This window comes from Apteryx mantelli, chromosome 5, assembly GCF_036417845.1.
Source record: "Apteryx mantelli isolate bAptMan1 chromosome 5, bAptMan1.hap1, whole genome shotgun sequence".
NCBI classification, from domain to species: Eukaryota; Metazoa; Chordata; class Aves; order Apterygiformes; family Apterygidae; genus Apteryx; species Apteryx mantelli.
The window spans coordinates 72591722-72607193 of NC_089982.1; the positions used below are offsets into that span (position 1 = coordinate 72591722).

At 38.8% G+C, this 15472-nt stretch overlaps 2 protein-coding genes across 6 annotated transcripts in view; one reads left to right on the forward strand and one right to left on the reverse strand.

Moving 5' to 3' along the window:
• CLNK (cytokine dependent hematopoietic cell linker) overlaps positions 1 to 6405 on the forward strand; it is an 80325-nt gene extending 73920 nt beyond the window's left edge. For all 5 annotated transcript variants that reach the window (XM_013960017.2, XM_067298225.1, XM_067298226.1 and 2 more), the window contains one exon: positions 2460 to 6405. In XM_013960017.2, the coding sequence (XP_013815471.1) occupies positions 2460 to 2606 (147 nt within the window). In that variant the 3' untranslated portion in view covers positions 2607 to 6405. The remainder of the gene's footprint in view (positions 1 to 2459) is intronic.
• On the reverse strand, positions 1500 to 15106 carry ZNF518B (zinc finger protein 518B). The gene is made up of 3 exons (XM_067298224.1): positions 15073 to 15106; positions 6412 to 9880; positions 1500 to 2017 (listed from the first exon to the last, which is right to left on the reverse strand). Exons 2-3 carry the CDS (start codon positions 9669 to 9671, stop codon positions 2005 to 2007), a joined length of 3273 nt encoding a protein of 1090 aa, XP_067154325.1. The 5' UTR covers positions 9672 to 9880; positions 15073 to 15106; the 3' UTR covers positions 1500 to 2004.
• Between the last annotated feature and the right edge of the window lie 366 nt (positions 15107 to 15472).

Consider the following 15472-nt stretch of genomic DNA (forward strand, 5'->3'; position numbering starts at 1 on the left):
CACTCCCTGTCACTGTTTGCAGCTACTTGTCATTTTCAAACTATCACTCATGCAGCTCACATCATTTCAGCTTGATTCATTTCAAGGGGAGTCAAATGGATTAGCTCAAACTACCTTCAGCAGCCATTAAGCTTTAGAGTAGATGAGCAATCACTCACACAACTGCTTTCACTGACAGCGCTGTGTCAAAAGTAACCTGCAACAAAATGGGAATAGCAAACACCTGTAGGAGGATGGTAACACCTTCAACCAAGAGATACTTTTAAGGTAAACACTTTGTCCGTGGCTTGAATGACACTTTAAATTCAGGATGTGAGATGCTTAGTCCAGAGTCCTATCACCACCTCTAAGCAATTCAACACTACACCTTCCATCTTCTTGGAAGTATTGACTGGCTAACTAACAACTGCTCTTAAGTGGGCTTTTGAAGCTCTTCTGCTTTTCAGGAAAACAAAACATTGAGAGACCTAGTTGGACAAAGGATGAGCCAAAAGGCAGCACAATTACAGTATTCACATGGGCACAGCTGAGTATCAGGCTTCAGTCCCTGCATCAGGGTCTGTTTTCTTTAAAATGACAGTTATATAAAATGAATGAATGACCCTTGAGAGCCTATACTTATCTCCTCTGAATAGCCTAGAGACCAGCAGGTAGGACACCCCTAAGATAGCAAAGATCTGTTTGAATCTCTTCAGACAGTCAAGGGAGAAGCACAATTCTGAAAGACTTCATTTTCTTCATCTTTGTGACTTTATGCCTAACAGAAAGCATGGGGTTCCATTAAAAGGCCCAAGAACATAAAATTTAGGACTGTCAGTGCTCGTCATTATGATGCCTAAGTCAATTTTATGGTCTAGCAGCCGTGAAGAGACTCAGGACTTAATATTTTAAATCTCATTAACTCAAACGAGAATGAAGGATGAAAGAAATCAGGAAAAAAGACAGAAGTGTAACAGCTGAGAGGCATTCTTCCCCCATTACAAAAGAGCTACAGCTTAGAGGTACGGTGATGCATAATGTGACATTTGCCAAGTGAAGCTAAACAAGGTCCAAAGGAGATTAAACAATTAGCATAGCATTTCAACAAACAAGAATCAGACAACAGGAAAAGAAGCAGACCTGCTAAAGAACAAGTTTAGGATTAAAAAAAAAAAAAAGGGAAAGATTACTTTGGTACGGCATGAAACACAAACTACAGTTTTGCCTAGATTTCCAGTAACAATAGCAATCTTGAACATGAGGCAAAGACAGCAAAGTTGAGCAAACATATACAAGGAAATATTATGAAAGCAAAACCTTAAAAAATTACTACACTTGCTTTGCACTCAAATAACTTTGATGCTAAGATAATAAAGGAGCAGCTGCACCAGAGCACAGATTTTATCTGAAAGATTCTCTTGTTATAAATTGAGTATGGATCAGGTGGAAATGACAGATGATCATGAGATGCCCTCACCATATGCCCATGGATAAAGTAAATGTAATATAATAAACAATGTATTTCTTTTAGATATAGGTGAATATTAATGCCACAGTAAACTTTCATTACTGTGTACAATTCTAGTGTTTTAATAACAATGAATCCAAAGAAGAGCTGAGGAGAAATAGTAGTGTGATGACAGAAATGAATCACAAAATTAGAAGTTAGCTTGTTTAGTCTAGAAAAGTGAAGGCTTAGAAGTTCTACACACAAGGCCAACCACAGGGAAAAGAACTACTTAAACTGAAGGCAAGTGATAGACAGTGATTACTAATGCATTGACTGGAGAGTAGAGGATTGGTAACCATCAGAATGGCAGAATTTAAGAGACTCCCAGGAGGACAGGTGAGGATAAATACCTTGATAATTTTAAGTTGCAGCTTGATCAGTTCAGGAACCTCGATCCAGATCTTTGTCATTATAGGAACAGGATTAAAGAATGCCATTGGTTTGATCAACAGAGAACACCACAAAAACCCTGCTGAGACCCTTTCAGTCCCATTCTTCAAAGAGCTTTTACTTTCTCAGTAAACTGAACTGGAAAATAAAAGGTACATTTAAAAGAGGGTAACTAGCAATGTAAAGCACTGTGCACTACATAAGTATGATTTGTAACAGGGTAAAAGTTAATAATGATTTACAGTTACTTCATCATTTCAAAGTCTATCATGCAGGTGCGATCACAAACTTTTACAGGTGATATTGCATTCCTGGGATTTAGAAATAGTTCCTTTTTGTCCCAAGCAGGAAGCTGCTTTCTCCTAAAGACGACAGTTCTTCAGAGGCTCAAAGGAAATATAAGCGGATTAGACTCTGGTGCTCTTCCTTTTATGATAGCTTCCATTTAATCTTATCATTCTATGCAAAATATTGTCTATTTCTAATATTGTCAATAGAAAGTCTTTTAATGTTAGAAGAGACAAAGACTTCCAGCATTTCAATTTTCAGTCACTGATTAAAATTCTACTTTTTTCCCCAGAAATTTAATTCCGTGAAAGAAATCATTGACTTCTACAAATATATTCCCATCACACTTATTGATGGAAAGGACAAATCAGGAATCCAGAGAGAACAGTGCTACCTTACATATCCATTCAAGTTGCGCAAAAGATGCTTTCTGCCTTGATATCACCAATTTGTTTGTATAAACGTAAATAGAACACTTATTTAAATGTGGCAGAAGTCAGGTTAGACTTTGGGTCATGAACTCCCAAGGAATATTATGAAGCAGTCTAAATCTTCCACTAAAAAAGTTTTCGCAAACTAGGACTATAGGTCTACTTTTTTTTTTTTTGATTCTTAAATTGTTTTATGTAATACATGTAAGTGAATTAAAAGGATGTACTACAGGTAAAGTATATGTCATATTAATTCACATGGAAATGTTAAAAGAAGGTGACCTGTGATATCTTGACAACAATTGAACAAACTGCTTGTCTTGCACAGTACCTGCTAATAAAAGATGAAAACCAAATTCTTGCTTAGCAAAAAGTCACTGAAGCTAAGGTTGTAGCAAAGCCTAATAAACCATATTATATCCATATCAAAAATATTCTTGCTGTTAAAAATAGTCATGACATTCTGTTTATCTGAGGGTTCGCTGTATTACTACTTCATTCATTGTGCATATGTATCTGTGGGTGTACATTAAAAAGCCCTGCTCAGTAGCCACTGAAATCAGTAGGTGTCAGTTGATACTCATAGGTACCGGACCAGATACTAAGGCTAGCTTTAATGAAATAAATCCTGTTACTTGACATGAGTAAGACTTATTCTTTAGCTCAAGTGAGAGATACTTGTATTCATGTCTGAGCTTTCAAACACTTACACAGTAAGACCATTTAGGCAAACAGTCCCTTTGAATTGCCTGTGCAAATCCAGAGATAAAAAACCATCATTGGGAACAGCAGAAATGTTTAAACTCAACAAAAAAGATTTTCCAATCTATACCAAAGGAGATGAGAAGAAGGTGATATTTTTCCAGAGCAATGTATAATACTATGTTCATATAATCAGAGTTTTGGAAGACTTAACTAAATTCAGTTGGAATATGAAAAGCAAACATGAGTACTTTTCTATGAAGCATCAATATTCTTCCTTTCTAAGCATGCTCAAAGCTTGACTAGTTAATTGGAAAACACGAGAAAGCAACCTAAGTTGCTTTATCCTTACAGAACGGGAACAAGAGGAATAAAAATATTCAAGCCCCAAAACATGACATTCCAATCCAAATTATGATGTAGTACACAACGGCACAGACTAGTTCTAAAAAATATAGCGGTTGGTTGTTGAATTACTTGAAACCTTTTTACTTCTCTAAGCTGCATCACAATGCAAAAAAGAACATTCATTATAATTATGTATCTGAAACCACTGAGACTACTGAACTTCCTGAAGGAAATTATTCTGACATGACATTACCTAGAAATTAGAACCAAAATTAACAAAACAGAAACTGCTAGGTAGTTTGGCAGAATTCATCAAAAGGATAAGAGGCATGAAATAATCTGCTTTAAGAGTTTTGTGACCACCATACAATTTAATTTATGAAAGGTTATCATATTTAAAAAAAGACATATTTTCCAAACTAAACACATGAAAAAATAACACAGTTTAACAATTTAGATAACAGACTGTGTCACATAAAAAGCTTTTGTAGATGTCTACTAAAGCAAAGACAAAAACATTACTAGTATGTTTAAAACATCTACAGTTTCTAATGCTGAGCAACACAAAAAAAACCCCACAATACAGCTTTTGTTAGGAATATTCTAATTTTGCTAGTGACAACTCTTAAAAGAGAATTCAAAAACATTTATTTAGTAGCTTCTACAGAAACAAAATTAATTCAAACAGTAACCTGGACTGAAGGAGTTTAAACAATGGAGAAATTTAACCATGTTTCTTCTTATGTTAACAATTTCAATATTACATGTGATATATATGCCAGGATTTTAAAATGAAAGTATTTTCACAATCAAAAATGCAAATAGTACTGTTAGGTTTGGCATCAAAGTACATGAAGTGAAAAAACCCTCTAGTGTACCCATCTAAAAAAATATAATCCCGTTTGAATACAAAATGAGAACTGTCATTTCTTTATTACTGACAAAACAGATAAAAGGAAATTTGTTCTGTGGAATAGGTTAGCCTATGGCACAAATGATACAAAAACTTTCAATGTGTACACAATGATATGTAAGATCTGACTTCTGAAAGCACCAAGTATCTGAAGGATTTTAACACTGTATTGCAAAATGGTTGGAAAGCAATGTTCTAAATGTTTTTTGTAAAATAAACCTCAATCAGAAGATGTACTTTATAGTTCTAAAATATTTACATTTCAATACAGATACCGTACATACTTTATCAAAAGCAATGTATAATCTGCCAGAGCATATAAAAAAAAAATATTCCCAGCCTAGTTAATTGTTTACAAAAATGCATCAACAGTGAAAAGAAGTTAGGAACTACCAGTTCTTCCAAATAGTAGCCCCAGTTCAAACATATAATACATATCCAGCATAAGAGTCAGTACTGACTTTTTAATCTGTAAAAATGTAAGAAGTGATTTTAATTGCAAATATGTGCTTAATTCAGTATAGTTCATTCTATATAATTTTAGAATAGAATGATTTAGAATTAACAAGATGAAGAAAACATCCATTGCTCACGTACAGAAACATTAGACTTCAGTATCATCCATCCTCCTTCCTTACTAAAAACTTGAAATTTGGCCCGGATTTAGAAAAGTATTTAAGCAACTGAGTAATCTGCTTACACTGCACTCATCAGCAGATACATACTGTATGTACATATGTAACTAAACACATGCTTGTATGAATTGAGGGCTACCTAAAATATATTCTAACAACATCCAAGTCCTTAATCTTTAGAAGGATGAAAGACTGCACTGAAAATCTGGTTCAACACTGTCAACATAAAAGCTGTGTAACATGGTTTTTCATCTTGACAGGTCTTCATCTTCAGCAAGTTCTCCCTGTGAATAAGCATGAACTCACTGACTAGAGAGCTAACCAAACGCCCCATTCTGCAAATGTGTTTCTATCAGGCTACACACACACATGGTGGTAGGGGGTTATACATTTGGCTCTTCACTCCCTGGACTTCAGAACAGTCTGTTGGGACCACACAGAGAAAAACTTCTCTCTCCTAACAGCCTAAGTTTGATGACACCTAGGGCTTTGCCTGCTCAGAACAAAGGTAGCACAAAAAGCCAGCAAGGTGCCTGTCTCTCTCTCACATTTATGCAATACAGGCCAGGTAAAGCCTAGATACTACACAGACTTAAGCTTTGCAGTGCCATCTGATGTAGTGGGAGCAACTGATCTTACAGATTCTTCATTTACATCCCCGTATACCAATAAAGTCAGCAGAGGTGCTTCCCACTAAAACAGGGTACTTTCATTTCAGTTTACTTTTTCTGCATGGCACTTTGTCACTAAAGCTATGATGTATGCTTACTGCCCACAGAGGATCAAAGGTGCTTTTTAGTACATGTATGCCTGATCTCTGAAACACTATGTTGTGATTAAAAAAAAAAAAAGTTAAATTTACACATAACTTGTAGTCTAAGATTTTAATCCATACCAAACTAGCACAAACCAGTTACAGCACAGTATCCTAGCACAGAGAATGGCAACTAGAAAGATGTTTGCATAGCAAATCATTTTCAGATTTCTCTTAGGGAACAGATGAAGTCGTCCTCCAATACATAATTCAATTATGAGAGTGCAAAGTAGTGCTTAGCCCTCACTATTGGCTTCTCGTTATCTCTGTAACTCTGTTCTCATTTCCCACTTTGCTAACAATACAAACCTTTTGGCAAAATAAAGGAGTTATTTCTATCTTCCCTTCCAAGCAAATTAGTGTCACTCATTAAAAATAAGACAAATAAACTAATCTCTCACTTGATGTTTTGTGTTGGAAGAGAAAGAACATCCCAACCCTTGGTTGCCTCTATCAAGTGTCTCTGTCCATGACTTATCCATTCTTCCTGGTCCATATATACCCTTCCACAAAACCAGCACTTAAACATACACTGAAGCGTTTCAGCTGGTGAAGCTTCCACCACCTGGTAGTTGTTTTTATGCGTCTTTTTTAGTTTCATTTTTAACATACTCTGTTTTTTGGCTTGGTTTCCTGTCTCAACATTCTGAAGAGTGAGACGCTTTCGATAACGTTTCACACCAAGACAACTACTTGTCCTTTCTGAGAGAACTACTTTCAGGACGTGACCTTTATACTTGTTGATAGTCTTCATGACATTAATTATCTCCGGTGAGTCAACATCAGGATGGTTTAATACCACAACTGGCTGGTTACGACGAGGGCATTTTATCAACTGATTCATTCTCAAAGGGACAAGCCTAAGACGCCTTGCTGTCAACAGATAGGCCATGTCAGAACCAGAACTGGTTTCTGATTGAGTCCTTGTTTTCCTCTTAGGAAGTTCCCTGAAGCTTGCTTGTTTTCCTTTATTTTTGGGTCCCTGTTGACTCTTTGAATGGAGTTTGCTTTGCTTACTCACATCACTGCTTTTTTGATGCAATACCCCACTTTGTTTACTATTATTTTTCACGCTTGCCTCTCGCTTTGGTCTTTGTCTGAGTGATACACTTCGGGATGAAGCATTCAGTTCACTCTGATTAGATAAACATGGCAAATTACTGCCAAGTTTCTCAGAAAAGCTGACAGGAACCGGACGAGGCAGAAGCATTTCATTGCAATATGTAGAAGGAGCTGATGCTTCACTCCTATTTTCTATTCCTTTTGTGTTTTGACTGCTAGTAGCATTCAGCACTCTCAGCACTGTCCCTTTGGGAATAAACACCGGAGAAGCAACATGGGAGTTTTTAGTCACCCTGCTTTTAGATGTTTTTGTGACTGTAAGAAGTTGTTCTTCATTGTGTTCTTCGCTACTAATCACACTGTTCCCACCATGCAGCTGAGGCGAAGATGCAGATTGTTCCAACACAGTGGCAGGGACAATTCTCTCACAGCTTGCTGAATTTTCCTGAGGCAAAAGCACCTTTTTACTAGAGACTGGACATCTCAAAGGCATAGATTTCATGTTAGACTCAGCAGCAGACATCAACTGTGCAATCTTTCTACAGAGCAACGTTGCTGACTTTTTACTGCATGTTGTATCATCCCATCTAATGCCTTCTGGAACATTTTCAGCACCAGAGCTAAGAGAAAATACAGATGAAATGACAGGTCCCTCAAAAGGGTTGCCTTTATTTTCCATTTTCTGTAATTCTAATGATTCTAGGAGAAGATTGTTCTTTTGATTTATGGTATCAACTCTCTTTAGTTTGCTTAAGCTAGCATTTGTGTCCTCCAAAGGTGGAGTTTTAGTGACGTGAAACTTTCTTCCTGCTTCAGAAGATTTAACAGATTTGTTATCAAAACCCTTACTAGCTAAATATATACTTGGAGAGTTGACTAGCGGACTCTTACATTCATTGTCTTCACTCTTTAAGGGCAATGTATCCTTTTCTTTAAGAATTGCAAAAGAAGAGGAATTTTTGCCTTCCTGAGCAGCCTTTACTGAAACATTCTTGGAACTTTTATCTTCAGAAGCAGTGGCATGTTTGGGAGGGGATATATCCAGACTTTCTTCATAACAATACAAATCATAATGAAAATTATTTTTTCCATCTGTTTCCCTCCTTAAAGATTTAGGATCACTTACTTTTTCAGTACTAGAAGTCACTAGAGACTGAGAACAAAGTTCTATAACACCTGAATGGACATCAACACCTTTCACCAAATGAAAACATAATTTTGATGCATCTTCCTTCTGTACAGATACAGAGTTACAGTCTGAGGGTTGACAGTTAGAAGAACAAAGACATTCAGAATTCTTACCATATATACTATCTGATGTAAGCTGGTTACTAACACTGGATAATTTGTCTACATTCACTTCCATGGTTAGTAACTCATTTTGAAACACAGAAGATGCTTTTTTTCCTTCTGCAGATCGTTCTACACCTTGATTCTCAGGTTCTTCTTCATCACAGTTCACAGGTTTGTAAGTTGCTTCTTTCATAGGAATTAATTTAAGAACCAGCTGTTGTGCTCCATTCACTATTTTAATCTCTACTATTTGAGCTAAACAGTTAGAGGGAACTACAAGTTCAGATGGTGCAATTACTGTTAAAGGCATCCCAGGTTGCAAAGGTTCTGTTTTTGGAGAATACACCTCAACTTCCACACTTTGATTCTCACATAGGCTTATTTCAGATGGCTCCAATACTGTTTTATCCTGGATTGATGCTGTGTTTATGCTACATTCTATATCACGAGACAGACAGACTATTTTAGTCACTTTATCTGGAATCTCACAAACCATATTTGAAGATGAATTTGAAAGTTCATTTCGAAACGGAATTTTTTTATCATATTTCTGCTTTTCAAATAAAGTGCTTTGATTTGGCAAGCAAGACTTCTTTTGCTTATGGTTTATGATAGTATTTGTTAGCCGTTTTGTGGGTGTTTCATGTACTCTTCTTGTATGTTTTACTATATAATCATGTCTAACAGCACCATATTCACAGTATTCACACTGATAAGGAAAAGTTCCAGTGTGTTTCACCAAGTGTCTCTGGAATTCTCCTTTGGTGTAGGATACGTAACTGCAGTGGGAACAAATAAATTTAATTTCTTCATGTTGACCTATATGCTTTTTATACTGCAAAGGATCCTTTGTTGAAAATCTACATTTATCACAGTAATATTTACCTGGCAGAAAGTTTTTTACTTTAAAAGTTTTCTGATTTTTACTTGGGGATGTTTTTTCATGTTTTTCAAAGTCTACAGCACTGGCACCCTCAGGAACAAAATGGAGAGCTGGTGGTGTAATACGACTGCATTTCTTGCAGATGAAAGTTTTGTCTTCAGTCCACCCAAGTTTCTTATGCTCTTCTATATCCTGCATTGAAATTTTCTGAACACTTCTGCATTTTATACAGCTTATCAGTGACAGCTTATTATTCTCAGCCTCAGTCCCTTGGTAACAGCAATTCTGGTCATCATCCCCTTTTGATGGATTTGTTTTATCCTCAGAAGACTGCTTTGGGGATGTACTTAAGGAATTATTTTTATCATTAAGTTGGCCAGGGTACAATTTTGGTAACATTTCCCTCATTTTCTTCAACTGCATTTCAGAAGATGTGACTCTGCACCAGTATACTCAAAGCACAGCAGCAACAGGCAGAATGTTTTCTTGGTATTAGTCTTGTGTATGCTGCTTATCAGTCAATCATCCAGGTCACCAGTCTGCAAAATACGCACTTCAGAAGAAAGACTGCTCAAAGAACTGCATCCATACTATATTCCGAGTCCTTAACTTTATTCAATCAACTTGCAGCACTAAAGAAATAAAAAGCAGAAGATTAAGTCAGTTATGGTTTACTAATCAACGTACTAGTGAACTACAGCTGAACTACAGTGTGCAAATCTACCATTAATATTGATTGTATTGTGCATATACAACCATTAATTCTAAGCAAAACATACTCAATCAGTTAAAGAATCCTTTAATGTTTGCTCATATTCAAAATGGTCTTAAATTCATAAAAGGATCTAATATCTGTCAAAATCTAGACTGTTTATGCCATTTCTTCCCTCTGTTTTCAAAAATTTTACTTTCAAAAAAATGTATTTAAGCTTAACAAGAAAGATAACAGAACTGAACACTAAAATATGATTTCAGTTCATACATAGTCCCTGACTCAGGAAAAGATATTATTAGGCACTACAGGGGTCACTCATTTGTGAATCTCAGAAAAAAAGGAAAGAGACTGCAAGGCTCGCTAGAAACACAGAACTATGAGTTTGTTTTTAAATATCAGGAATTTCAAGGCAACTTAAGAATCCTTAAGTACAGATGGAAGTTCTTTTTTAATCAGTACCAACATTTCCAATCCAAGAGTCTTGAATGCTAATTCATAACAAGAGGCGATTTCTACTTCACATGTTCTCAAAATAATGAAGTCAAAATAATCTGCAGTTGCAGAAAATAATTACTTTCACTTCTCTTAATACCACAGTGTAATCATTGCTGCATATGTGGACAAGCATATAAATAATTCACTCCCTCCTGATAATACAAAGTGTGTAAAGCAAGCAAAATAAACAATGCAATGGAAAGCAGAGGGAAAACAGTAGTACCAGTGTAAAACCACCATCACATCAACCTGTGCAGAGTATTTGGCCCCACCGGTTCCACAACTCTGTCTCTTTTCTATACTTAACATGGACAAGAGCTTGGCTTTAAAAGCTTTTGCCAAGACTACAAGACCACAGATATTTGGAAAATAAATGAATAAAAATTACCCTTTTTACTTACAAGTAAAAAATAAATGTCAGTCATATGATGTCCAAAGCTAAAAGCAATGAGTAAAATCTATTCAACATCTTTCTTATTTCAACGTTCTTCCTTACAGAGATAGTGCTGCACAGACATGCATTCATGTATAGACCCTCAGGTATTTCTAGATTCCATTACATTTCAATATATCCTACAAAAGATAGTCACTTCTGCTTCTGAAATCTAATTCTTCTCCATGTTTATCTACAGAGAGTAGGGTTTGATTTGTGGCTCCAAAAGCACAGTGCTTGTATTACCTACTAACATCCTATTACAATAATCCTACTTGAATGAGATTTTTTTTACACCATGGTACGCCTTCGCAATGGCTTGACCCTTGATAAGTCAGCATCTGACCAGAAAGCTTTCCTTGCATGGGCCTATGCTCCATCTGCTAGTGTGCCTGACTACTGCAGTGCACTGTCCTAGAAAAAGGGCTTTGCAAAGAGCAAGTATATTGATATTTGTCAACCTCAAACATCAATAAGTTATAAAATTGGTTAGGGACAAGATAATTGGCTTTTTAGTCTCAGTAGATGGATGCTGCATACATGTAAAACTCATTAGCAGGTAATTCTTAGGACTAGTAACCTCATCTCATCGTGATGCGGACAACTGTAGCTACATCCATATCTGAAAAAAAAAAAAAAAAATTCAATGGCAGTCTCCCAGGAAGTCAAAGGAGGAAACATACGTGTAAAAAGAACTGAACAACGAGTCAATGCTAAAATGACACTCATGTTGTCTCTCCACCTATTTCTTTCACCAATTGCTCCTGAATGCTGAATACCTAATAAGAAAAGTTTTGATGCAAACAGTTCTACTTTGTCATTATTCTGGAGAAAACAAGCCCAGAAATACATTGTAATTTCATCCTTATGCTTTCAGAAAATTTGATTTGTTTTTCTGGTTATTTCAGAATAATGAGACTGTCAATGCACACAGAGAGGTGGCACAATCCAGCATCCATTCACTCCATACCGACACAATGAGTTGGGGGAAGGGGAAGAGGGAAAGATGGGGCAAACTCCCCTGAAGAATTGTTGTGATAATTTAAAGAGCTGGCAGAGACATGCTTTGGAAGGTTCAATTAAAAGAAACATACTGGCATTTTGCAAAACACAGTCAACTCCAGAGCGCCAGTAATGGGAAGAGAATGAAGACTGGAGTAAAAGATAATAATAAAAGTGTTAAAATCATTTCCAGTCGCTATCTTTACAAAAATGGATTCAGAAATATAACAAGGTAGCTGAAATAGAAGAAATCGAAAAAATTTAGTGGTCCTAGTTTTGAGAAAAAGTAGAAGGAGAAACTCGCTGAGGCACATGAAGAAAGAACAGTAGAGATAAGACAAGCCAAATATTCTTATTCGTTCCTTCTGCCAGACATGTAGTATTCAGTGGCATTAAATGTAGGGTATTTAATAAAAGGAACTATTCCCACCTTTCATACAATACTAAGTGTATCTTGGGCCTTGCTGTTTAAGACATTGAGATCAAGAGATCTGCAATCAAAAGATATTCCAAACACTGGATATAGTATTTATATAAAGGTTAGAACAAACAAAAACTAGGAAGAAACATCCTCATTCCAAATTCATCCACTACACGTTTTTTCTGCACTGCACTAGATTTCAAACCCCTGGTGCTTCCACTGTCAGAAACAGAAATTGCCAGCATCTTCCCATCACTCTGTATTACTGAATTTCCCATTTACTTCAAACACATTCAAACTTTGTTCATCATTCTAAAGAAAAATATTTTCAGTGTTTCAGTTCCCTTTTTCACTTCAATATATAAACTGCTATCAATGAAGTGGATGTGACAAACAGCATGCATTTATCATATGTGATCAAATAAATAAGATTTTACTTCAGCAAAGTGCAACACCTCTCATACACTAAGTTCACAGACTGCATCCAACAATCGAAGTCTGCTTTGGTATTGCAAAGCCAATATTAGTCATTTCCTAAGAGAAGGAAGGTTTTAAAAAGAATCAGAAGACACCGTACTTCACTGTATCAGGGAGATACACACAGTGTAAGTTTTATTTGAGTTTCTGAAAAAAATTAATGTACATTTAAATCGTTTGTACTTTACAACTACATACTATACATATACTACCAATTTAACACTGACTGACTGTGTCTCTGTTAAGCAGAGTTAACTGTACTACTGACCCAGCTAAGCAGTCACAATTATTATTCGCTAACTTTAGACCAAATGCCTGGGAGAGATCCAAAGTGCTTCTCTCAAGCATAACATATTGTATGAATTAAAAGAATTGATTTTGTATTAAAAACAAACCATTCAAATATTCCAAAGGAGTTTTTTTCCACAATTATTTCTTCTTAAATAGACATTTTATTTCACAATGACAACTAAGCACCCAGTCACAATACTTTCTGTATCTGAAATTCACATAAAGTTTGTCCCTCAAAAATAAATCAGAATTGTCAATGTGGAGGATTAAGAAGAGCAAAGACCATGCACCAGTTTTTTTTTTTTTTAAAGCTGACTTTTATTATAAAATACACAGTTATTTCAGTTATAGAAAAAAATCTTAATTACACTCAAAATTTTTACTAATCATGGTATAAAGTTACGCAAAATATTGATTAAAACTATCTCACTTTTTCTAATGCACAGGTGAAAAACTGTCCAAAGGAAATAAGACAGATGTACATTAACTGTATCATGCAGTACTCTCCTGAAATGAAGGTCTACTTCTGAGTGGCCCTAAGGCTGAGGCCTACATTTATTTGTATGTTAAATATACAATATTCTGACATGTAATTCAAGCAGCATATTGCTCAGTAATCTTGTTGCAATGAACCGAACAAGACATCTTAAAATAACTACTGTCTCAAAGAAGTATTTTAGACAGTGCCCAAAGCTTATACAGTTGTTTATGATTAAACATATAATCGCTAACTTTTAAATTTATCCTGCACATTCCTCCATTTGACAGAATTTACAACCATTTTAAAAGTCTCTCTATACATCCAAAGCATACTGACTAGCATTTACTATTATATTATTCTAAGCTTTAAGCCTTGTAAGCAATAAAGTAAGAAAGCATGGCACTAAAGAAAAGGGGAGAAGAGTCCCATTAAAAGTACATATTCCTCCGTGCCCAGTTCTCAAAACACTCATATACATGCTAAAGTTTATTCCGACAGATTTAATTCCTGCCAAAATTACCCACATATATAAGTATCTGCAAGAATAGGGCCTTGACTGTAATCTTTTACTGTAATAACAGCGCAGAAGAGAATATAAGGAAAAGCCTCTGTAATATCATTAAATAGTCTTCTTAATAATAAAGCAAACATTTGTTATTAAAAAAAAACATTTTTTACTAAAGATATATATCAGGACACTTAGCCCACATCTGCAGTAACACAGGATTATTTCTTTAGAAGAATTCTAAGTCGTTTCATAAGTCTTAATTACCTTAAGTGTTCAATCTAGTAATACTTTATGGTAGCTTCCCTTGAACCAGAATTTAATTCTGGATTTAATTAAAATAAACTTATGTCCCAATACAGTAGCGGGGCAGAATTTGTAGAACAGCGTGACCTTATGTCGAAATACAAAACCCTTAGGTACTACACGCAACGCGTCCTGTTGGGCTCAGCGTTACAATTGCTCCCGAAGAAGCGACGCTTCGGGCCGTAACGGCCCAGGCGGCAACCGCGGGGACTGAGCCGCAGCCCCGCGAGGCCCCGAGCCCCCCACGGCGCCCACGGGCGCCCGCCCGCACCAAACCCCGCTCTGGCCTCCCCGCCCGCCGCCGCGCCGCGCCGCTGCCCGGGCGAGGGGGCCCCGCGCCGCGGCCCCCGCCGGGCCGGGCCGGGCCGGGCCGAGCCGCCCGTCCCTCGCAGCGCGCCGCCCTGCAGCGCCCGCGCCGGCCCGCAGGGGGCAGCACCGCCGCCGCCGCGACCCCCGCGGGCCGGGCCGGGCCGGGGCGGCGGCGGCAGCCCCGGCGCTGCGACGGCTCCCGGGGCCGGACGCGCTACCTGGCTCCGGGGACAAGGGGGGCGGGAGGCCCCCGCCGCCGGGGCTCCGCCGCGCCCCTCGTCTCCGCGCCCCCGCGGCGCCCCGGCCCCGCGCTCCGCGGCGCGGGGCTCCCGCCCCCGCCCACGCTCCCCCAGGCCGGCGGCGGGGCCGCGCCGCCCGGAGGTACTTACCGCAGCGAGGGCGCCACCGCGCCCCCCGCCGCCGCCCCGGCGCGGCACGGCCCAGCCCGGCGCGGCTCTGCCGCCCTCCGCGCAGCGCGGCAGCGGGCGGCGGAACTGACCTCAGCGGCCGCCGGGCGCCGCGCCGCCCCATTGGCCAGCGCCGCCGCCGCCGCTCCCGCCGGCGGCGCCGGGTAGAGCTCTACAGCGGCGCCCTGGGCGCGGCGGCGGCGGCGCAGGCGCGCTGCGCTCCGCGGCGGCGCGGCCCGAGGCGGCGCGGCCCGAGGCGGCGGGAGCGGCGCGGCGCGGCCCGCGGGTGCCCCGGGGTGCTGCGCTCCCCCGCCCGGGCCGCGCCGCGGCAGGGAGCGCGGGGCCGGGGCGCCGCCCGCCGCCGCCGCGCGACGGCGGAGCC